We start from the raw sequence: 24,195 nt of genomic DNA, 5'->3' as shown, positions 1-24,195 counted from the left end.
TGAATGCATTTAAATGTTACAGAAGGTAACCTATTTCAAATCAAAAACATTAATGAAAAATCATTGAGAAATTGATGAAAAATCATTTAAATGGTCTTTGTATTTCATTATATTAAGGTTATTATTTAAATTTTGTCAAATATATATATATATATATATATATATATATATATATATATATATATATATATATATATATATATATAAATTTAATATAATTATAAAACCAACTTAACACATTTTAAATAATAATTGTTAGTATGATACTTCACCTACATCTAAAAAATATATATTATAGTGAATTTATAATACTCAACTAATTATTATGATATTACTTGTATTGTTGTTTGATAGATATAATTTCAAAACAAAAATCATCAGAATGTTAATACCAAAGAAAATATGTACCACTGAATAATTCATGCATCTTTGTTATATATTTCAATGATCTTATTTAAAAAAAATTAATTTCATCTTCCTAATTTTTTTACCCATAATTTCATCTTTCTATCATTTTATCTTCATTATCATATACAATTTCTTATGAAAATCTTAATTTCATGTGAACAAAAATTTCGTTTAAAAAATATTGACTTCAAAACCATGGACAAATGAAAGTTTTTTTATTAAAAATTCACATTCACAAATTTTTAATGGCCCACTTGTCAATGCCCTTTATTTTATAGTATCAAAACGACTTGGTGACATAGTTGAAAATTATGAACTCTCTAAAATGTTAACTTTGTATCTGAGTGTTAATTGTTGTCTCAAACCAAATGATTAAAATCTAGTATATTATTCAATTGAAGTGAGACATGAGCCTTATTCAAATAGGGTAGATCTAGTGACATCAATCAACCACTTAATAATACCACAAATATTTTATAGACATATGCTAGACCAAAATAATGTTGATACTTTGCAAAAATGAATAAACAATGCTAGACCAAAAATGAATTCCTTGTCAGGCTTGAATGTATTTGTAAATAACATGGGTGAACCCTTTGCATTGAACTTGAGAAACAATAACAGTAAAATCTAAAATGCCATTAAAATCTGATATTTAGTCATGGATAGAATATGAGTAAATCCTTGAAAATTGAAAAAGGGAGGGTCATCTCATCTCATATAAAAATTAAAGATATAGCACTATCATTTGAACAAAAACAAAAAGCATTATCATTTGACAATATACTTTTGAATCTTTCATATTACTTAATAGCTTTGAAGAGTAATTCCTGCAAGAATTGATACATAAGATCTACTCGCAGAGCAAAAGTGTTCCATGTGGAACAAAGCTACATATTTCAAAAAGAATTAAGTTAGCACAAAATTATTATTGCATATCTCTAAAAAAAAATAGTCAATGTTGCACAAATAGAGAACTACAAATCATGTTTTAAAATAGAAAAGGAAACACAATAATACATCTAAATGGTAGTAGCATGATATGAAATCATCCGGTGTATAGCTCATCATTACTGAGAATTGGTTCTATTATCAATTCAAAGACAGTGAAAAAAAATTAAAAAAGCACAATATACATATCAAAGGATGAGGTGCAACAAAGGTAGATGAAGACTCAAATACCAGTATACACATATTATACTGGTATTTGAGCAACAATTTTAGCAATTTAAAAGTTAGTGGCTCTCTACCATTGCACATTAATATATTCAGGTTCATCTTACTTTCAACTGTACTTAATTGGCTCAAAGTTAGCCGGTTAGTGGCTCTCTACCATTGCACATTATAGCGGCCTTGTCAGAAGCTTTTTTTTTTTTAAACAGCAAAATGTTATTATAAGCTCTTACATAGCACATGAGTACTAAAAAGAGAGCAAAATGGTAGTACAAATGAATGCACAAAGCAGTTAAGTAGAAAAAAGCCAAACAAAACAATACTCATACACTGATACACCCACACACCACGCCACTCCAAAACAACTAACAGACCTCGACAGAGAAACAATAAACCAAGTACTAAATGAATTACAACACAACAAACAACACCACATGACAGTAAAAAGCAGACCGCAAGCAAAAACACTGAGATCAGCAAAACAAAAACACAGACGCTTTAAATTTCGAAAAATAATAAGACCTTGAAGATTCTGCTATGCTGCTGAATATCCCAAATTTTATATATAAGCATTGTGATCTCTATAACAAAAGCACCTTTAACAATTGTTTCTTTGAAACATGCATCTTAATTTGACATGTTTTAAACTAATTATTTAAAATATATATCTAAAACATGCATGTTCTAGATGAACAATATAAGCATATCTTATGATCAAACCAAATAAGGTTAACAATTGTGCAATAAAAAAGATCAAAAGAAATAAAGTGTCTATTGGTAAAACAACTACAAAGTATAGTTACATATGTGCGGAATTTATACCTAACAGCCATGATGCCAAATCCAGCTTGAAAACTCAATACCAATTTTTTGAAACGGTGCTAAAAATATAAAAGCAGAAAACTGAAATTTTAATATGAATGAAATTAATCAAAAAAAGAACCCCAAAAATGGGCCAAATGTGAATTTAGAACATGAATTTCAATTGCCACAATAGAAATCACCGTAGTCAAACTGATAAGATTTAGATGAAATAGACTTAAGACATTCAACAAAAGGGCTCATAGTCAAGCCAATATATTTAGTCTAAATGTTCATACACTATGAGAAAATGACCAAATAGAGTAAACCACAGATGATGCATAAGTTTTAAGGGTGTAGAAAAAAGAGAGCCTACCTTATTACCTGTGGACAAAAAATAATTCAAAATAGAGAAAGAATTTAGCCAGTACATATTGGACTATATGTTTATATTGACCTACTTATAAAATTCATTCACTTAATATTATCAATAAAAGTCATAATCTCACATAAATAACACCTTTTAAAGGACAGCTAAGAAGCAAATTTAAGGTCATTAGAACCTAGAATTGCAATTGTATAAACATGAAAACAACAATCATAAGACCAAATGCAATGAAAATACAATCATAATGAACGAACAAAATAAACATATGTATTGCAAGATCAATAATTTAAAAAATGAATAACTCACATCAAATATGCTGATGTTCGAAATACAAAGACTTCTAAACGATGACTTTTAAGTATGCCATAATGGTGTAATAAGTTCAAATATGTAGACAGTGGCAAATTAGACAAAACAGATCAATTTAACCACATTCAATAGTGGAAGGAACATGATTGTACCATGAACTATTATGCTTCAAAAGAGAATCCCATAAATTAAGCTACAAATTTTATTATATCTAATGAAATTTTAAATGTGATCATTAAGCTAAAATTCATTTATTCTAAAATTCTAAATAATAAACCTTAAATAAAGAAAAGAAGGAATGACAAAACAAACCTGCCTGCTCGACCGTGTAATCTTTGTTTCAGAAGAGGATTTTGAAGCAACATGCAGCCCATTATTTTCTACGTACCTTCACAGAGATTGGAAAAGTAAAGTGCAAATATAATAAAAACATCGTTGATATATTTTATGATTAAAATTAGAAAGGGCAAGATGGAAGGGAAATGAAGACATACGATATTAAATCTGAGCCATCCCATATTGATTGAATGACTACCTGAATGCGTGAATGTGTGGACCTGCAAAAGCAACGATTGACATGTTTATCCTCAAACACCATGTTTATCCTCAGACAATGGTTTGCTAAAGTGATGACCGTCAAATTGTTGTTCTCTGCCTACTGTAGAATGAAAAATAAGAGCAAAATAAAGTAATTAGCAAACAATAAAGGAAGAGAAAATTTAAATAATATTTGTTATAAACTGAATGCAGTAAAAATAAGTGGAATGAGAATTGAGCTTTGACACTTAAACACAGCAGTAGAAGGCCAAAAAAAAATTATCAATGCAAAAAATAAAAGATTGAAACACACGCTTGATTATTTTCTTCAATTTACTGTAATGTTAAACTGCCTCTAACAATCAAAACATTAACTCCAGTGCTGGAATATTCAACATGAAACTGTCCTGAAACATCACCAATATTCAATACAAACAAATAGAAGAATAAAAAAATCAGAACAAAGGCAAGAATTGATTTACTTTGATACTTGACAAAAACGAAAATACAGAGCAATTATGAGAGAAAAATGAAAACAAAATCATTGATAGTCACTCAGCTGTACCGTTTGACAGAGAAAGGACAACAACGACCCTAACTTAGGATCATGAAGGTTTGATGAAGAAATCAATGCAAGGAAACGACAGCAAGAATGGAGAGGATGCAAGTAGGATGATAGTACCTGGGCCGGCGGCACTTTGATTCAATGACGATAGTGCTAAGAGGGAGATGATGATATGCTTAGGGTTTTAAAAAAGCAGCACCAATGCCGACAAACTATTGAGTGAGATTAGGCATTTGAAAAACATCTTAGTGTATTTTTTTTCTTTTAAAAATTGGCCTAATTATGGCATTGAAGGCTAAATCATTGTGAGGGCATGGTTACCTTGAGTACACCACGTGGCAAGAGAGATTCAAATCGGTGTGGCTTATTAATATTTATAGATGACTTTGGAGTTGGAGTAGCGACGCGAGATCCTAATGAACATAAAGCACAGGTCAATAAGAAACTAACTCCCACTACTGATAGTAGTTGAACTGTCAGTTCTTTCAAAAGCTTAAGATAAGCCATATATCATGTATCCATCAAAGACAAATGTATAATGTGTAAGAAGAATATATATCTAAACATAAAATTAAGTTTAAATAAAACAAAATGACATACAGTATTATTCAAATCATTCAAAGACAAATGTATAATGTGAAATGCTGCCAATGCTACATATGATGATAGACAAACCACTTGAGCAACAAACTTGTCGAGCACCGATCTACAAATACTGTGAGGACATCATTATTCATAACTATATTGGTTTTCCTACCAAGTTCCCCCTAACAGCAAGTTCCAATATAGGTGAGAAAGCAATTACTTAATGGCATTTGCCTCGCATAATTCTCAAAGCATGTTGTTGCCAACCAAGGTGTAGCTCAACCTATTACAATAAGGTCTTACCACAAACAACCACTTGTTTAAAATGGTTTGATTAATGAATCTAAACTGACAAAAATACATGTAATAATGCAACTAATAAATAGATAAAATTTGAAGTGAAGAAAATATGAAAAGTCATGAGAAAATATGTAAAGAATCTTAAGAATGAATAAATATAGAGCAGTATGTAGAAAAATGGTAAGTCACATTCACCAAAAAAATCTGAGGTCACAAACTTTTTTTTCTTTCATTTCTCGTGGTGCAACGCAATGCTATAAAAGCACTGTTAATTTCACTACTCTAACAAATATGTTATGATAGTAGCTCCAAATATTCTTCAATTTTGATCAAAACGAACCTCCAAGAACTTACCAAAAACTATATATACTAAGTTTAGGCCAGAAATCAACCAATCTTTTACAAAAGAAACGTGCTCTGCAGCAATGGAAAAGTGAAAAATGAATGAAGCTAACAATGGAAAAGACATAACAATTAGAATGAGATGAGAAGTGGTGTTACCGGAAATGAAGGAAGAAGAAGAAGAAGGGATGCGAAGTGAAGATGCCTGGTGGCTGAGGAACCTAGGGAAGACGTGGCTGGGTGAACCTCTGCCGCTCATATTTGAAAAAAGTGACTAAATGAGAAGCTTTGAAAATGATTCAACTTGAAATAAATAAATAGAATAAAATGATGTAGAAATACAAAACTTATATCAACATCTGTAGGTCAATGATCCTATGAGAAAACATTCCATCATTCCTCAAAAACAAAAGATACTGTGGTACATCCTCATCAAGCATAGTACCAATAACACAAAATAAAGCATCAAATTATATATATCAGAAATGTAACACAATAAGTAATTACTAATATCATTACATATGAGGAACTGGTGGTCTATTTGTTGCTATAATAATAAAGCTACTCATTCAAAATCATCCTAAATATGTTATTAAGACGAAAAATCAAGAAATTAGCAAAGCAATTTGAAAAAAGTGGGAACACTAATGTAATTACCTGAAGCCATATGTCATTCTATCAATTACTTTGAAATCCTCTTTCATATGAAAAAGATCCCAAATATAATTCCTGCAATTTCCCTTGAATTCACTTTCTCCATCATCGTCATTTGATTCAAGAAGCCAAGGAATATGAAATATTTGATTGTAGCTTAATCATTTGAATCACGTTCCTTTTTCACGAAAACATCATTGTTGCATTTGTTAGAGAAAAAGCACTGAGGATAGGAACATGATGATTTTTAGCCTCATATCCCTCTCCTAAAATTGAAATACTTTGTGAAATTTGTCCAATGGCGGCAGGCAGGTAACCAAGGATTTAAGTTGAAGAGAATAGTTTAGGGTTACTGAGAGGAGAATTAGAGAAAAAAAATTATTTGACACGAATTGTCAACGATTAATTAATAAATTAAAGCACAAATTAAGGGTATGATGGAAGACGATTTGAAACGGTGATGCGGAAGATATGATCAGTGTAGTAATGACATTTATGGTCAAATGAAGGAGAGGCTTGCATTGAGAGGAGAGAGAAAGGGAAATATGTCTGGCTTATTACATATTATAGATTTCATTTTGGCTTGTTCAAAAAAAAAAAATATTCAATGAATCTGAAAAGTGAATTTTTACTTATATTTAGAACCGGATTTAATACTTCCTTTATCTTGAATCTTTTGACCCATGCATCCTCATTTGAGTTATCTTTATACATTTCACCTGAGTTATTTCTAACGCGTCAAATTAATATTACTTCTATTAATTATAGTCAGGATGTTATAACTAACCTCTTAAAAGATTTTCTTCCTCGAAATTCAGAATTTATTCGTTGAATTAAGGGTAAATTGTTCATGTTCTAACTCGATCGAGTTCCCAAACTTCTTTTCATACTCTACTACGGACTGCATTTTTTAGAGTTGTTTTTTACTACCCTTAACCTGTTAATTGTAAAAGTCATTCATTCCCGTAATTCTTCTCCAATCACTTCATGATAACGAGTATATAACGTTATTCATTTGATACTTCTTCAGTTCATTTAATTAACAAACAAACATAATTTTCTGATTACGCTTAGCTCATTTAATTCATGAACTAAATTCAATAAATTAATTGTCAAAGTCTTTAAAATGTAGGGACTATTTTTAAATATAGGACAAAATATAATGACTAAAAATATATTTAACCCTTTTTAATAAGCCGAAGTTAGTATTCGTTTGTAAAATTAATGGCAGGGTTCGGTGATAGAATAAATTGTAGGATATTTTTCATCATAAAAAATGTATGGACTTTTTTTTTTATAAATCGGGTATCCTCTGCACGCAACTGCAAAGACTAATCTCTCGAGCCTTGTGGGCCCAAATGGGTGGCAAACTCTCCTAAGAGTTTCAACACTACTGTATGCCCAAGTCAGGGATCAAACCCAGGACGTTGGTTACACTAGAAAAGACTTGCGTCATCTCATCTAACTACTCTTTGATATAAAAAATGTATGGACTATTCCTAATTATAATTTTATTTTATTTTTGCTAAAATTCCCAATTATAAGGCAATCTGTATGACTAAAATTATATTTAATTTAATTTTTTTTTCTAAAGTGGGGCAAGGACGCCGTTAGAAAACAAATTATATGGTATGGTCAGCCAGGTCAGGCCAACGCGAAAAGTCATAGTAACAGTCTACAAGATTCAACATGTGACATTTGGTCAAGTATGGCGTTTCATTTTATTTTATTTTTTGCCAAAAGCCATTTTAAATTATTATTTTTTCAATAATTAAAAGGTTAACATAATGTCAAGGAAATACTTATATAAAAAAATAAAATAAATAAACTGTGATTCAAATAGAAAACAATTAAAAAATAATTAAAGTGATATTAATTAATATAATTATATTTTTGTTTCTTATATTTTTTTTTTATTTATATATGGACGCCCAATTATATTTTATTTGGAGTTGTGCTTATAAAAAAAACTTCTATTTTGAGGAGTTAAAAACTTTAGAGGAAACAATAAACTCATCTTCTATTGTACTATCGAATTTGGTGCAGTAATTACGTTAACGCAGTTAATGTTCTCAACAAGTGTGTTAATGAGTTAAAATTGATGTGCAATTTAGACTATTCAATTTTAAATTGATGTGCAATTATATTCCGTGGTTGAAAATTCATAATGTTAGTCTTGGCCTAAACACCCACATGTAGTGGTTGAACTCTTTAGTTTGTTTGGGTATCGATTAAGCTTTGTCTCATTGTATTCTTGATGATTGTAAATTTTTAATGTTCTCTCTGGTACACCTTGTGCTGGTTAAGACTCCGTATTGTTGTTATTTGTTAATAAATTAAATCAACAAATGAGATTTAATACTGTATTAAACTGTGTGATAATTCACAGCAGAAAATCCGAACCCTAATACATTGGTTGGTTGGATACTCCGTTACCTACCAACTCAAGTTAAAACTCTCATGAATAATAGACCAAATTAACACTGGTGACGTTTATTCAACAAAAATATTTGACTCAAAAGAGTCCAATAATGTGACGATGGCCAAAGCAGCCAACCAATATTATATTTTGTGAGTATATATAAATGTCTAAATATATCAAGCAGAACAAACTTAATAGCAGAGGTTGAGAACAAATACACAACAGAAAAGGAAACACTATCATAGAAAGAGAGTCAAAAATGGCTGAGGGAAAAGGAAGGGTTTGTGTGACTGGAGGAACAGGTTTTCTTGGTTCATGGATCATCAAGAGTCTTCTTGAAAATGGATACTCTGTTAATACCACTATTAGAGCTGATCCAGGTAAATAATCCTTTTTATTTTTACAAAAGAAATTTGTATCTATTTAAATGTTTTTGTTTTGTGGAATATGGGAAGAATCAAAAGTAATTTTAATTTCAAAATTGTTTAATTGGACAAGGTTTTACTCTATGTTTGATGGAGTTGACTTATGCTCTATTTGTGAATGTTGCATTAGTCTTGATTTGTGTTCTTACTTTTTTTATATATAGCTGTTTCTATTGGCGTACATGTTTGATTTGACGGTAAATTTAGCTGGATCATGGTGAATTACAACACGTCACTGTAAATTTTTGTTAAAATTACACTTTAGAATTTCAATAAATTATAATTTTGTCAAATTAACTGTGATTCCAAATATGTTATTCGAAACAACTTGTGCGGATAGTTTCATTTAGCCCATAAATAAAAGTGATAAAATATGCAGCTTTTGTGTTTAAGTTTAAAAAGTTGTCAACTTAGATCATTTGCAGCCTCTCATGCTAAATCTCAGTCGTTGGATTAATCAAACGAACCCTGACGTTTGAATTTATCTAACGACAGTCAAGATTATATCTATCGTTAGATTAATCCAACCATGGGCGATTCTTCTCATGGGCAAGTTCAAGCAGTTGCACAGGCTCTCGCCAAAATATTTGGTATTTTTAGGGGTTAACTTGGAGCAAAATTCAGATTTTTTGTTCAATACTGAGATAAATTGAAATTTTTAAGGGTTAATTTAGGGCAAAACTAAGAATTTTTTGTTAGACTAGAATTTTGCCTGGGATTAATATAATTTCTGGCTCCGCCACTGAATCCAACAACTGATGTTTGACAACAGAGATGGCATAGGAACTGGTACAAACTACAAAGTTTGTATCAAAACATTTAAACATAGTTCACTTCAATTTTAATAAAACCAACTTCACAAATAAATGTTTACAATTTCGCTGTTATTTTCATTAACAGGACGTAAGAGGGATGTCAGCTTCCTAACAAATCTACCCGGCGCATCCGAAAGGCTACATTTCTTCAATGCCGATCTAAGCGATCCAGACAGTTTCACCGCAGCAGTCGAAGGTTGTGTCGGGATATTCCACACTGCTTCACCAATCGATTTCGCGGTGAGTGAGCCAGAAGAAATAGTGACAAAAAGAACAGTGGATGGAGCATTAGGAATTTTAAAAGCATGTGTGAATTCAAAGACAGTGAAGAGATTTATTTACACTTCAAGTGGTTCTGCTGTTTCATTCAATGGTAAAGACAAAGATGTGTTGGATGAAAGTGATTGGAGTGATGTTGATTTGCTTAGAAGTGTTAAACCATTTGGTTGGAATTATGGTGTTTCAAAAACTTTGGCTGAGAAAGCAGTGCTTGAATTTGGTGAACAAAATGGGATTGATGTTGTTACTTTGATTCTTCCTTTTATTGTTGGTGGTTTTGTTTGTCCTAAGCTTCCTGATTCTGTTGAGAAAGCTCTTGTTTTGGTACTAGGTATGAATTCTTCACCTTATATTCTACTAATCATGTTTTTTCCACTTTTTTCTTTCATATATTGAGATTGGTTTGAATGATTTAATTTTAGATGTAAATGAGTAAGTTGTGGTAATTAGAGTGAGTCATGAGTTGCAGTAAACTCAAATTTTTGAACACTAATTTGAGTTTACTGCAGTCATGAGATCATCGGTGATTCACATTTCAACCAAGGTTTTAAATTGCGGTTGCAGCAATTGCGGTCATTGCGGTTGCAGCAATTGCGGTCATTGCGGTTGTTGCAACGTGCAATGTGGTTGTTGCGGCGTGAAATTATTTTGAAATTTCACAAACAATATATGTTAATGCTTTATCAATACATAAGTAAAATGAAATTGATGTGCAGGCAAAAAGGAACAAATTGGTATTACACGTTTCCACATGGTACATGTGGATGATGTGGCTAGAGCACATATATATCTACTTGAGAATTCTGTTCCAGGAGGAAGATATAATTGTTCACCATTCATTGTATCTATTGAAGAAATGTCTCAACTTCTTTCAGCCAAATATCCAGAATATCAAATACTAACAGTAGAGTAAGTTATATTATTTAATTTCCTTCAACATATAATCAAAATGCTTCATTACAAAATTGATCTCTTTTATTATTGTATATGATTAATGTTTATATTTGTTTTGTTTTGTTCTTTTAGTGAGTTGAAGGAAATTAAAGGTGCAAGGTTACCAGATTTGAACACGAAGAAACTCGTGGACGCTGGTTTTGAGTTTAAGTACAGTGTTGATGATATGTTCGACGATGCTATTCAATGTTGCAAGGAAAAAGGCTATCTCTAAGCTTGTGTTTGAAAATTCCATGAAGTTGAGAAATCAGAAAACAATAATGTGCCTAAGATCAATAATGGCTAATGAGATGTACAAGTTTATGCATTAAGTTTTTTGTGATGATTCAAATAATGAAATAAGCGGTTCATTTTTCTGAATACTAAGCTGTTTAGACGTATAGTTAGATTCAAGTTGTTAGTTATGAAAATCAAAATGAAGTTAATTTTGCAATTGAATTATCACCATGAAGAAATCTACAAGCCTTCAAAGTTACATAACCAAAATGTGCTAACAATAATATGGGAATTACTGGACGAAGGGCAGAACATAAGAAAACGAAAACTAAAATTAAGTTGGTGTTAACCCACTTGGGTTGGTGCATTGGTATTGGCTTGGAACCTGGGAGTGTGCTCCTTTTGAGGTCTGAGGTTCGATTATCTCTGGCGCCAATTTGGGTGGGCTAATTTAGCTTCTTCAAAAAAAAATTAAGTTGGTGTTTATTTTGTGAAAATATTTTTTATGTTTATTTTAAAAAATATATGTTAATTTTAGTTGTTAACGAGAAGATATTAGACTCTTGAAATAAACAATTGGAAACCATGAAAGTGCCATTAAAAATAGTGAAGAGAGGAAAATTACAAAGCAAGAGGAAGGAAACTTCCTTTGGCAATGAAACCTTCCTTGGGCCAAGTCATAGCTATTCGCCTATTCCATTGGGCTAGCATTGGTCAAAGTATTTGACTTCTTTTCCTATTCACACCAACCCTTCACTAAAACACCTATGATAATAATATTTGCACTCAACCACAAACATGTTAAGTTGAATCAAGAAAATAAAAACTAACAAAATATTATTTTAATAGAGAAAAACACTTAATTGACTCAATAAACCAAAAATTGTAATTTATTTAAAATGATTCTAAATTAAACACTAAACTAATAAAATGATATTAAAACTTATTAAAAAGAGTCTAAAAATAGTGACTAATGATAACTCATCATGTTGTGCTGACGACAGCCCATGCAGTTTAGGCGTTCCTCTTGTCGAGCTTCCCTTTCATTACGTGCTTGTTGGTCTTCTTGAAAGAAAGCTACCTCACGTCGGATGTTATTTAGTTCGTACTTGAGGCTGCCTTGGAACTCGGTACCTTCCTAAAAATAATGATACACAAGGGGGAGGTGGATAATATGGGGGAGATACATGGTGTATACATGGTGTGTGGATGGCTGACCCCGATCAGGGGAGGGAGTGATATGTGGATAAGACTGTGCCGAAGAGATTCGCTCTCTCTGATCGTGCTCATCATCGAAATCCCTCTATTGTGTACATCAGGGTCGGGGCAGCAATAGGGTTGGCCTCAAGGGGCTTGAGGGCATCTAAATCAAATAGCCAGTTAGTGGCATGAGATAAAACTAGGCACCGTCTTGTTTCGGACCATGAGATAAAACTGTGTCGGGTTTTTAATTTTTACTAGTTTTTCTGACATGGTTGTATGGAAAGTATCGTAGAACATTACTAATTGCAATCGCTCGGGATGGGAGGAACAATATCATTCCAATAGCATACACTCTTGTGGAAGGCGAGAGCGCAAATGCATGGATTTTCTTCCTCCAACGCTTGCAAACGTTGGTCGCAACCCATCCGAGCCTTTCCTTGAAAGTGTTGTTAGGCGCCTAAACACCAGTTGGCAACATGTTTATTGCATTCGGCACATATCACATAACTTCATGAGGACTTTCAAGAATGCAGATATGAGAATACAATTAAGCCTATTTGTTTATGTATGAGAAACACTTTTTTTTTATTATGTCCTTAACAAAGTTAATTTTTGTTCCTTTAGGATACTCCATGACTCAACCGAGCATCACATACTACAGGAGCCAAATCAGGGATCGGTCTGAAGATGCGGCAAAGTGGGTCGACGATATTCCAAACAAACAGTGACTACAAGCACACGATAAAGGGCGGCGTTGGGGGCACATGTCAAGGTATTAAAGGGGACACAATCTTCCAATATATTCATTGGTGTAGGCAACCTATTATAGGTCGACTGAAATTTTCGTAAAGAGAGGGAGGCAAGTTCAAGCAATGATGACATTTGTTCTGATTTAATCAGAAAAACTCATGGAAAATCTCGCAAAAGAACGAGCAACATCAAACAGGAACATTTAAGGTCGATCTCGACAAAATATGGTGTGATCATGGCGAATTTTAGGATTTCCTCGCCTTTTTTTTTATTATGATACCCTCACCTTTTTTTTATCCTTTTTACCATCTAACCAATAGTCGTAGTCGTTGTTGAAATATGAGTACTCAGAGAGCTAAATCTTTTTCAATGTTCCTCCAAGAACCAAATCAATGAAAATGACATTTTTTATTCGCTTGAAATATGAACAACCAAAAATGAAATACACATGATAACTGTGACAAAATTAAAATTCTTTTGATAAATTATTTTGGATTTCCTGAAAACAATTTTGCTAGATAAGAGGCAAACAAACGATCAAGAAAATGTTGCTGTAACTAGTATGGAATTAGAATATCGGATGAAAATTTTTTATTGATGATACAATTAGTGGAGACAAATCTCTACTTTTTGTTAGTTGCGATGTTTCATCTACAAAGGCAGACCGTGTACGTTGGAGTGATCATAAATTTCTACCAGGTGGTTTTAATTTTTTTTGTTAATGTACAAACTATACATATATTTTTTGATAAACAATATTATTAACTTATTTATTTATATGTAATGTATAATTAGTGATATCAAAAAGGCAATCCGAAGATTGAATGTTGATAGTTTTATTGCTATTATTGATGTTTGTTTTGGAGGAAGTTTTCCTCTCATGTTTAATGAAAAAATTGTCATGTTTTTGGCATCAAAATCTACAGAAGAGTCAGAGGATGGAGAATACGGTTCATACTTCACAAATTGCTTAGTAGAATTTATTCAGAAAGAACCTAACAAAATAACAATTGATAAAAAACATTCAGATGAAAATTAATGAGTTGCGATCAAACACCTCGTCTTTTGTTCACCGAAGATAATGCAAAGTTGATCAACTTTGCATTATCTTCGGTGCACAAAAGACGAGGTGTTTGATCGCAACTCATTTTCATCTGAATGATTTCTATCGATTGTTATTTTGTTTTGTTAGATTCCTTCTGAATAAATTCTACTAAGTAATTTGAGAATTATGAACCATATTGTCTACCTCCTACTCTTATGTAGATTTTGATCATAAAAACATAACTTTTTCATTAAATATTAGAGGAAAAGTTCATACAAAACAAACATCAATAATAGCAATAAAGCTTTCAACATTCAATATTTACATTGCATTTTTAATATCACTAACTGTACATTACATATAAATAAACAAGTTAATGATGTTTAACAAAAATAATATGAATAGTATGTACATTAATAAAAAAATAAAACAGCTGGTAGAAATTTATGATCAACTCCAACCATTTGTATACGGTCGGTCTTTGTAGATGAACCATGACAACTAACAAAAAGTAAAAATTTGTCTCCACTAATTGTATCATCAATTTTTTTTTATTCAATATTCTAATTTCATACCGGCTAAAGGAACATTTTATGCACCGTTTGAGTCTGTTTGCCTCTTATCTAGCAATATTATTTTCAGGAAATCCAAAATGATTTATTAAAAGATATTTAATTTTGTCACAATCATCATATGTATATTTCGTATTTGGCTGCTCGTATTTCAAGCCAATAGAAAGTGTCCTTTTAATTGATTCGATCCTTAGAGGATAAAAAGTCAAAATTTTGCACATTAAGAACTAAAAACAATTTTGTCAAAAAAAAAACTAAAAACAAAATAAAAAAATTTATAAGGATAAAAACAAATGATTTTATTTTACGGAGACGAAAATCATATCTCGATATAAAAATAAGGACTAAAATCATATTTTAGTCTAATAATAATAATAATAATAATAATAATAATAATAATGGTGAAAATAAACGTGAAAAGATTCATTCAAAATAAACAAATAGAGAGTGGGAGAAAGAAAAACGCGAGAGAGAAATTGAAAGGGGTACCGAGTGTGGTTGTGAATGGTGGCGGTTATGGTCGGATTCGGTGGTTCCTTTCCCCTTTCTTCTTCACTCTGTTTCTTTTATATTTGCTGCTTCTGGTGGTTATGTTCATTTTTTGGTTTTTTTGTGGGTTGTGGGTGGTGGTTTGTGTGGTGGCTGTGTGGTTGTTAATGGCTAGAAAGTGGTTGTGTGGTTATGATTTGCTACTGATCTTTGTTTGTTCTTTCTATTTTGTTCTTCAGTTATTGCCTTTTTTTATTTATAGAGTAATTGTTGGGGTTTTGTTCATTGGGGTTAGTGAGTGACCATTGGTTTAATTGTTTTGGCTGAAAAATTGAATTGAAATGACTTTTGCTTTTTGATTGAGTGTGAATTTGGAGAAACTTTGGCTTAATTTGAGATTGAGTCAAGAGTTTGAATAAAAAAGAAAGCTGAAAACAGGGGCAAGAAGGCGTGCACTGCTGCTGTGCAGCAACAGTGTTTGCTGCTTCTTTCTCTTTTGGTTTTCTCAATTAAAATGGAGGCGGAAATATGTGAAGAAAATGTATTAGAAATTGAAATATTTCACTTTTTAAAAATTACTGACAAAATTATACTAAATGTCTTTTATGTTAAAGATAAAATATCAAAGTATTACAAATTTTTTTTTTTTAAATTCATTGTTTAAAGAGTAACCCGACAACACTTGTTAACAATACCTTAATTTTTAAAAGAGTGTTATCTTAGTAAAAAGTGACAAGTGAAACTTATTATCCATGCAAAAGCAAAGAAAGCACAGCGAGGCCCATGTGATGCCTGTTGTTACCTACACAAACTGCCGATGATAGCCTATACATCTTTTAAATTACTTTCTCTATCAAAAAAATATAAGATCTAGTTGACCACAATACGTATGTCAATTCATAATTTAGTTACTAATATCTTTAGTTGTGTATTTGTGAAAATACTCATCAAAACAAATCAAACAAAATCTCATATGTTAATGTTTAAATTTATATGTTATTAGAAAAATACAGTCAAAACAAGATGCATGAATAATACATTTAGTCAAAGTAGCTTTTATATATTGATACAGAGAGAGTAAATGCATATGTAGTACAAGTGTGTCTAACATTATCTGAAATTTCAATTACTGTCGATAATATTTTTTAAAAGTATAAAATCAAGACTTTCTTAATTTTTATAGCTATAATATGATTCGGTTTCATATGAGTCACATTGTTATGTTTCGTTGTTTTAATCAAACTGCTATCAATTGAATAATTATTTCAATCCTAAAGATAAAAATAATCACCAACTTATATTTCCAAACAACAATATATCTAATCATTAAAATTTTAAATATTTTTTAACTAGTACTAGTGCAACATTTTTTAAGTTGTAGGAGCAGTGATCTAGTATATTACTAGAATTTTTCAAAATAGAGAATCCTTTTCCTAAGCCTATACTATATGGATTGACAGCACCAGACAACCCACCAGCGGTCTTATGTTTTCAAAGACTACAGATTTCACATTTGAATTGTCTTTTCATAAACCCCTCTCTCCTCTGTATCACTGAATACACTGTTAGAATTTGGGAAACTACATTTCAATTTTTATGGCCTTTTACTTATGCAGACGTACTAGTACCACTACTATGAGATAGTATAATATTAGTTTTTCTTTTTTTCATATTTACCACCGTTTAAAATATTATTTATCAAAATAACACTCTTTTTAACATTATATTACATTCATCCCAAATTATAAGGAAAAATAAAAAAATCATACTTATTAAGAAAAAGTAAAACATGATAATTTAAAATATGTTTTTGTGGGTTTTTCTTAGAATAAGTTGCATAGAAATATGTAAAACCAATTTTTATTGGTTGTTGTTTATTGAGAAAATGAGAGAGAGAAAAAATTAAATGTAATTTGCATTTAATTTTATGAGAATAAGGGAAAAACATTCTTGAAAATAATTTTTTCCCTTATAATTTAGGACAAAAAAAAAAAAATTTTCCCCTTATAATTTGGGACGGAGGAAGTATACTCCCCTAAATACTACTCTATATAAGAAATTACATTTAAGTTCATTTATCTTATTTATTTGTAATACTTTGATGTTTTATATTTTTTTTACATTTATTATAGGTGCATATTATACTTCTATAATGGTGCATAATATACTTCTGTTTTTTTTTTTTATAATTATGAAAGGTTAATATATTTTACAAATGCAGGTCCAGTGTTATTTTTATATATCAATGACGAATATAATTGATTAGTGTTGGATTTGTTTGTATCAAATCACACAGTACTAATTTTTTTTATTTAAAAGAAACTACTAATTTAAACAAACTTTTTTAAGGCTGTATTTTACTTAACAACTCAAATTTGTGGTTATATTAGTATGAGTTAAATAAGTTTTTGGATCATATAAATATTTACAGTTTCGTTTTTAGTCTCATATAAAAAATTCAGCAAATTTTGATCCTTTAAAATATGTGACAGCACAACTTTTATTCTCTGATTTTAAGCAACTCATGTGCACTCTTCACATTTTTGAATGAGTTTTTGTATGTATGTTTATAATATTGTAAGAATCTCTCTCACAAAAATTAATGTTAACCTTTTCAAGAGATTTCTATGAAAAATTAAACTCTTGCATGAGAGATTTCTATAATGTACTAAATATGAAAGCAAATGAAAATCCAAATTTCAAATGATACACATAAGTTGATTTAAAAGCAGAGATTAAAAGTTGTGACAAAAAATATTTGAAGGATCGAAACTTGTTAAAATGTTTTATAGGGACTAAAAAATAAATTTGAGATTTTATTGGGACTAAAAAATAATAATATAGTAATATTATCATTAACTATATGAAATAAGATATTATATGTATTAATTAAAGTAGTAGTAACAAAGCAAATCATAGCCTAAAAATGCAAAATGTGGAAAGAAGGGTAGAGAGATAATTTCATTAGTGTCTCTTTTTAATATGTTTATTTATATATGAAGTGATTCTAACAAATATGTTTATTTTATATATTAGATGGTATTTCTATAACTGTGATTTTTTTTTTCCTAGTCAATTATGTTAGGCGGCAAGCAAATTTGGTAGCTCATGAGTTAGCTCAAGTGGTTCGATCTTATGCTAGTCACTATGTCTTTGATTATTGTCCACCTTGTATTCAAACCATTTTGATTAATGAAATGAATTAAGTTTGCTTGTGTCAAAAAAAAAATAATAAACTGTGTTTTTTTTTAACAAAAAAATCTTTATAAATTAATTAAAAAGAAACGGTTCATCTCATGCTCTCATAGCAAGATCAGCCATGATAATGTCCATCAAATATGGTGAACAATTTAATAACGTATGGAAAACAAGGCACAATAAGTCGCTTATATAGACTACTTGCATGCATTTTCTAAACAAAAACAATTAACAAGTCATTGATACAAATTTCTCTGGTGGAATTAATATATTGGGTTGAAAATCAAGTTCTTTCTTGTATGGAATTTTCATTTCAATGGTTTTGGTAGTTTTTCATTCAAAGATTTGTTCTGACTCATGCCTTCAAGGTCTCATAATTAATTGAATAATAAAAAAGTCATATTGGATTTGCTAAGCTTCCTTGTTTTCTTTTATAATATTATTAAAATACTTTGTCCAGTATTTTTAACAAGGAACACTTTGAAAAATCACACAGACCAAGAAAACACATTGAATTTAGTTATTTTCATTTAATACTCTTATAAATTTAAATTTATTTTATGTATATCCTTATTTAATTACTCTTAATTGAATTAACAAACTTATTTTTAAATTTTCTCTCATAATAAATAAGGATCGAACTCGAATTTAAACGGAATATAACTACAGTCTGACAAAGAATGTTTCGTATAAGAATCGAACTCGAATTCTCCTAAATAATTTATTATTGGTTGAGTTCATTAACTATTTGAACTCAATCACTTGGTTTCAGGTGGATATTTGGGGATGAATATATTTAAGGAATTAAATTCATAAAGAAAATGACAACATAATATAATCTAATTGGATGAATACGTAAAAAATTTATTCTGTGCAAAAAAAATAATGTTAATTTTAATCATATATTAATTGTTTAATTAAAACTAATTTATAAAGTCATGCTCACAATACATTAAAATTAAGCTCATATGTCCCGTGAACTTAGTTCAATTGATAGGGACATCAATATTTTATATGCAGGAGTCGGGGTTCGAACCCTGTACACTCCACTTTTATCCATCTTTAAAAATGGAATTTCAAGCCGCTAAACTACCCGACAAAAACAATCAAGCTCATATTATTAAGTTGACAAAGTAATTATGTAATTAAATTAAAAAAATGAAATCAACAGTAGTAGGTACACAGAATACAATTCCTGTCTATTTATTTGACAGGACCATATTAGTATAATAATCCACAAGGAGAAATATTAGTATAATATTTGGAAAATTAGCCCACAGTAAAGTGTCAACCAATAACATTAGAAGTGTCTATATATACATTTGTATGTGACCATCAACATTCATACTGAATCAAACAAAAATAAAAAAGTGAAGTGTAAAGTAAGATTTTGCAACAAAAAAAAAAAGTGTGATAATGGAAGAAGGAAAAGGAAGGGTTTGTGTTACAGGTGGTACAGGGTTTATTGGTTCATGGATTATTAAGAGACTTCTTGAAGATGGTTACACTGTTAATACAACTGTTAGATCAAATCCAGGTAACCATTTTTTGAAAAATATATATCAAGTAAAATTTTCATAAAAGGAAATTAGAAAAATCAAATTCATTTTAATTATAGTATTATTTATTCTTCACATTGTTAAGTAGCTCACTTGAACTAAATTGTAGTTAATATTAACAAACAAAATTATTCATACTCATTTAAATAAAGTGGCATGATAGACCTATGTGATTTAGATAAATAGACTATTCGTCCGGATTCAAATATAATAATAAATTATATTTTAAATTTATTGAATAACTATGTACCAAAAAAAAAAAATTATTGAATAATTAATGAATTTGATCTATAATATATATTAAATATATTAATTATTCGATGAATATAAAATACAGTTTTTTGTTTATATTTGAAATCAGAGAGCATGTTTTATACTAAAGATCTATTTTTGTTCTCATAATTTTTTTTTTGTCTTAATAATGTAATCCTTAACAGAAATTAATACTAAAATAGTTTCTGGTATTTTTATACGGGAGGATAAATTAATCTCTTTATTACAATGAATTGAAGACTGGATTAAGTCATTATTTTATTACAATGAATTACATACCGGATTAAGTCATTATAAAAGATTAACTTCAATATTATTATTATTTATCAAATTCGGCTGCAAAGAAATCGTGAAGTACAAAGTTGTATTTCTTTTTAAGTCATTAGATTGGGTCTAATGATGAAGAGTTTGGATAGTATGCAACTATGCATGATGTCATGAATTCGATTATCAATTTCATTGTAAACGGAAAAAAATGTTGGTGTTGTTTTTTTTTTTTTTTTAATGTTAGAAAAATAGATTACTATTAAATACATTAATTTGTTATAAAAATGTTTTGAGTCAATATATTAAAAATTAAAATGTTTAATTTTTTAAATAATTTTTTAAAAAAATAAAATATAATCTTTAAAGAGCATCTCAAATTATTCGTTAGCGAGACCCCATTTTGAAAAAAAAAAGACTACGGATATTCTAATCCCTAATTCTTAAATTGTGTTAGTCAACCTCTTAACAAAAAAAACAAATCACATGTGATTTTTGTTTATTGTTGTTATTATAATATTATTATGTTTTTCATGTAATAGTACATATGTCACCAAAATTTTGTAAAAAAAAATGTTATACAATTCGATGTATGTGCATAGAGTGGGTGAACTATAATGTCGTATTTTTGTCTGCAAAATATAATCTGATGTTCTAATAACAATCATCGTTTGTAAATAGCAGGGCAAAAGAAAGATGTTAGCTACCTCACAAATCTTCCAAATGCAACTCAAAAGCTAAAAATTTTCAATGCTGATCTTAGCAACCCAGAAAGTTTCAATGATGCAATTGAAGGATGCATTGGGATATTCCACACAGCCACTCCAATTGATTTTGAACAGAACGAACCAGAGGAAATAGTGACAAAAAGAACCATTGATGGAGCATTAGGAATTCTAAAAGCATGCAAAAATTCAAAGACACTGAAGAGAGTTATTTACACTTCAAGTGCTTCAGCTGTTTATTGGCAAGATAAAGAAGAAGATGTAATGGATGAAAGTTATTGGAGTGATGTGAATATTCTTAGAAATATGAAGCCATTTGCTTGGTCATATGCAGTTTCTAAGACACTAGCTGAAAAGGCTGTTCTTGAATTTGGAGAAGAACATGGATTGGATATTGTGACTCTTGTACCAACTTTTGTTGTTGGACCCTTCATTTGTCCTAAGCTTCCTGGCTCTGTTTATGGTTCACTATCTTTCTTATTTGGTAAGTAAAGTTTTTCTATATATTTACATGTATAGATAGATTATAGGTCAAATATATTCAAGAGTTTTAAGTTTTCGTGTTTGTAACAGTTAGGTCTTTTAAGTTTTTTAGGTATTAAATGAGTCCTTTAAGTTTTTTAGCTAATAAATCGTTCACTTAAGTTTCTAACTTGTTGAACCGTGACCCTTCTTCCGGTTATCCTCCCTTCCAATTGGGCTTAGATTAGATTGAGCTTCAAGTTCGTCATGGTTAACATCAGAATTAACAGTTACGTCAGTGTTTTTGGGTTTGTACGATAACTGGAAGGATAACGATACAATAAGTTAGAAACCTAAATGACCTATTTATTATCAGAAAAAACTTAAAGATCTAACTGTTACAAACACAAAACTTAAATGAACCATGAATACATTTTTTGTCTATATTATATGATTTTCAATGTTTCAACCATTTTATGTTGATGATTTGAAAGTTGAACCCTCATGAAAATGGATGTTTTTTTAACTCCGGCCATTGTCTTTTTTTTGAAAACTTGGTATCCGGTCTTAGGACCGACTAATCCAAGGGGACTAATCCCACCGCCCACTTGCGAGGGTCCCATTTAAAGCCAGAGTTTTTTTGGCACCAGTGGGAATCAAACTTGAGACCTTGAGAGGAGCATACTCCAAAGGCCCAAGTCAACACCACTCGGCCATTATCTTGAGTCTTGACTCTATCTACTAATATATATATATATATATATGTGTAGAATTTGATATTCATAATCAATACACAAATAGTACATACCAATATATTTGTCCATATATTTAAGCTAGAGCACATATGTTTTTTTGTTAAATTAAATTAATGAAAATTAAGAAATGGAAGTTGTTGGTTGCATTCATCAGGTGATATTGAGAAGAATCCATTGGTTGCATCTCGTCTCCATATGGTTCATGTTGATGACGTTGCTAGAGCACATATATTCTTACTTGAACATCCTAATCCAAAAGGGAGATATAATTGTTCACCATTCATTGCAACTATTCATGAAATAGTTCAAATTATTTCTTCCAAATACCCTCAATTTCAAATACCAACATCCAAGTGAGTTCTATATATTAATTATTTGTCCTTCTCATCTTATATTTATGTAAATGACTAAATTTATGTAATATTAATTTTATTTTTACTAACATTATTTAATTTATTTTCATATTATAGAGAGTTGATTGAAGTTAAAGGTCCTAAGCTTCCACATTTAACCTCAAAAAAACTCATGGATGATGGATTCAAGTTCAAGTATAGCCTTGAAGAAATGTTTGAGGACGCAATTGAATGTTGCAAGGAAAAGGGTTATCTTTGAACCATGAAGTTAACAAAGATGATCGATGATAATTAATAAATGATGTCACTAGACATGGCTTAAAAAATCTGAGCTATTTTTTTATTTTATTTTTTATAATAAAAAAATAGGAGATGAGAAATCTTTTACTAGTAAAAGAAAGGTTGAATTGTTTATAGGCCTTCATTGTGATGATGTGACACTCTAAGAAAATGTTTTCAATCTTTGTTAAAATCTTAATATTATCTCTTTTAATTTATTAAATTAAATCTAAAAAACTAATACATTATATTAAAAGGTAATAAATATTGTTAATGACATCAACTTAATGAAAAAGAATACGGAAAATCAATCTACTCATACCTTATGAAATGAATACATAATGTCAATAAATATAATTAGGGAGGTTATTATTGTTGAGGCAAAATCCTAATTTGATGTTTTAAAGATAACAAACATCTTAATTATATTTTAAGTGAATTCTGATCTTTTTGTGATCCAACAAGTGCTCTTGAGTGATTAATATAGACAGGAACAAAAGCTTATTCATTATATATCATTACACTTAAATTGATTGAAAACTGCAAGTTTATGAGAATGATCAGAGAATATTCTCCAGTCTGCACTTTTTCTCACGTGCAAAGTTATACATCAACAATAAGCACTTAATTGATATCATCCGAACAAGAGACAAATAAGCACTTTTGCAAATGACTTTATTGAAGAAAATCTCTACAAGATATAAGTCATTTAAAGCAAGGATTAAATGATAGCAAAAAAACGCTTCCTATTTGGTCATGTTTAAGGAATAAACATGAACATGTCTTTTGTTGAAAGTACAAAAGTATGTTTTTATCGTCTCCACAGGGACTGATGCGATATCGATGCCGTTCAACGATTAATATAATTTCAAGTAAAGGATTTCAAAGATTGGTTGATTACGAAAGTTGCGAATACATGAAAGTAGTAAAGATGATTAATTTGACAGAGAGATTAAATTGCTGGGATTAGATTTCAATTACTCATTCATGCATATTCCCCTAATCAGTTACACAGGTTTTAGTCATCTATCAATATTATCACGTATCGCTTGTCGAACGTTTCCGTGTCCAGATAACGCCGAGATATCTATTGCA

At 30.0% G+C, this 24,195-nt stretch overlaps 2 protein-coding genes and 1 long non-coding RNA gene across 5 annotated transcripts; 2 read left to right on the top strand and 1 right to left on the bottom strand.

Moving 5' to 3' along the window:
- Nucleotides 1-1,221: 1,221 nt before the first annotated feature.
- Nucleotides 1,222-5,209, bottom strand: LOC123892809. Of its 2 annotated transcripts, none has more exons than XR_006803283.1 (3): nt 3,574-5,209; nt 3,392-3,467; nt 1,222-1,298 (listed from the first exon to the last, which is right to left on the bottom strand). It is a non-coding gene; the product is annotated as an uncharacterized LOC123892809 (long non-coding RNA). The 2 variants fall into 2 exon arrangements; XR_006803284.1 differs by lacking the exon at nt 1,222-1,298 and having other exon boundaries at nt 3,015-3,467; nt 3,574-3,737; nt 3,930-5,209.
- A 3,327-nt stretch (nt 5,210-8,536) lies between these two features.
- LOC123892808 (vestitone reductase-like) lies at nt 8,537-11,317 on the top strand. Its single transcript, XM_045942677.1, has 4 exons — nt 8,537-8,864; nt 9,810-10,334; nt 10,720-10,912; nt 11,030-11,317. The coding sequence occupies exons 1-4, from the start codon at nt 8,744-8,746 to the stop codon at nt 11,169-11,171; spliced, it is 981 nt and encodes a 326-aa protein (XP_045798633.1). The 5' UTR covers nt 8,537-8,743; the 3' UTR covers nt 11,172-11,317.
- An 8,449-nt stretch (nt 11,318-19,766) lies between these two features.
- LOC123892806 (vestitone reductase-like) lies at nt 19,767-23,323 on the top strand. Of its 2 annotated transcripts, none has more exons than XM_045942675.1 (4): nt 19,767-19,967; nt 21,208-21,735; nt 22,623-22,821; nt 22,939-23,323. In XM_045942675.1, exons 1-4 carry the CDS (start codon nt 19,847-19,849, stop codon nt 23,078-23,080), a joined length of 990 nt encoding a protein of 329 aa, XP_045798631.1. In that variant the 5' UTR covers nt 19,767-19,846; the 3' UTR covers nt 23,081-23,323. The 2 variants fall into 2 exon arrangements, with proteins under 2 accessions (XP_045798631.1, XP_045798632.1); XM_045942676.1 differs by having other exon boundaries at nt 19,770-19,967; nt 21,211-21,735.
- The last annotated feature ends 872 nt before the right edge of the window (nt 23,324-24,195 follow it).

This window comes from Trifolium pratense, linkage group LG6 (assembly GCF_020283565.1).
Source record: "Trifolium pratense cultivar HEN17-A07 linkage group LG6, ARS_RC_1.1, whole genome shotgun sequence".
Classification (NCBI taxonomy): Eukaryota; Viridiplantae; Streptophyta; class Magnoliopsida; order Fabales; family Fabaceae; genus Trifolium; species Trifolium pratense.
The sequence above is the reverse complement of the archived record's forward strand: the minus strand, read 5'-3'. Positions and strand labels throughout refer to the sequence as shown.

Excerpts from the sequence above, each read along its gene's own strand:
- LOC123892808 (XM_045942677.1), top strand. The coding sequence starts at position 8,744 with ATGGCTGAGGGAAAAGGAAGGGTTTGTGTGACTGGAGGAACAGGTTTT. Across the intron at positions 8,865-9,809 it reads CACTATTAGAGCTGATCCAG|GACGTAAGAGGGATGTCAGC; the intron begins GTAAATAATCCT and ends TTTCATTAACAG. Across the intron at positions 10,335-10,719 it reads AGCTCTTGTTTTGGTACTAG|GCAAAAAGGAACAAATTGGT; the intron begins GTATGAATTCTT and ends ATTGATGTGCAG.
- LOC123892806 (XM_045942675.1), top strand. The coding sequence starts at position 19,847 with ATGGAAGAAGGAAAAGGAAGGGTTTGTGTTACAGGTGGTACAGGGTTT. Across the intron at positions 19,968-21,207 it reads AACTGTTAGATCAAATCCAG|CAGGGCAAAAGAAAGATGTT; the intron begins GTAACCATTTTT and ends GTTTGTAAATAG. Across the intron at positions 22,822-22,938 it reads TTTCAAATACCAACATCCAA|AGAGTTGATTGAAGTTAAAG; the intron begins GTGAGTTCTATA and ends TTCATATTATAG.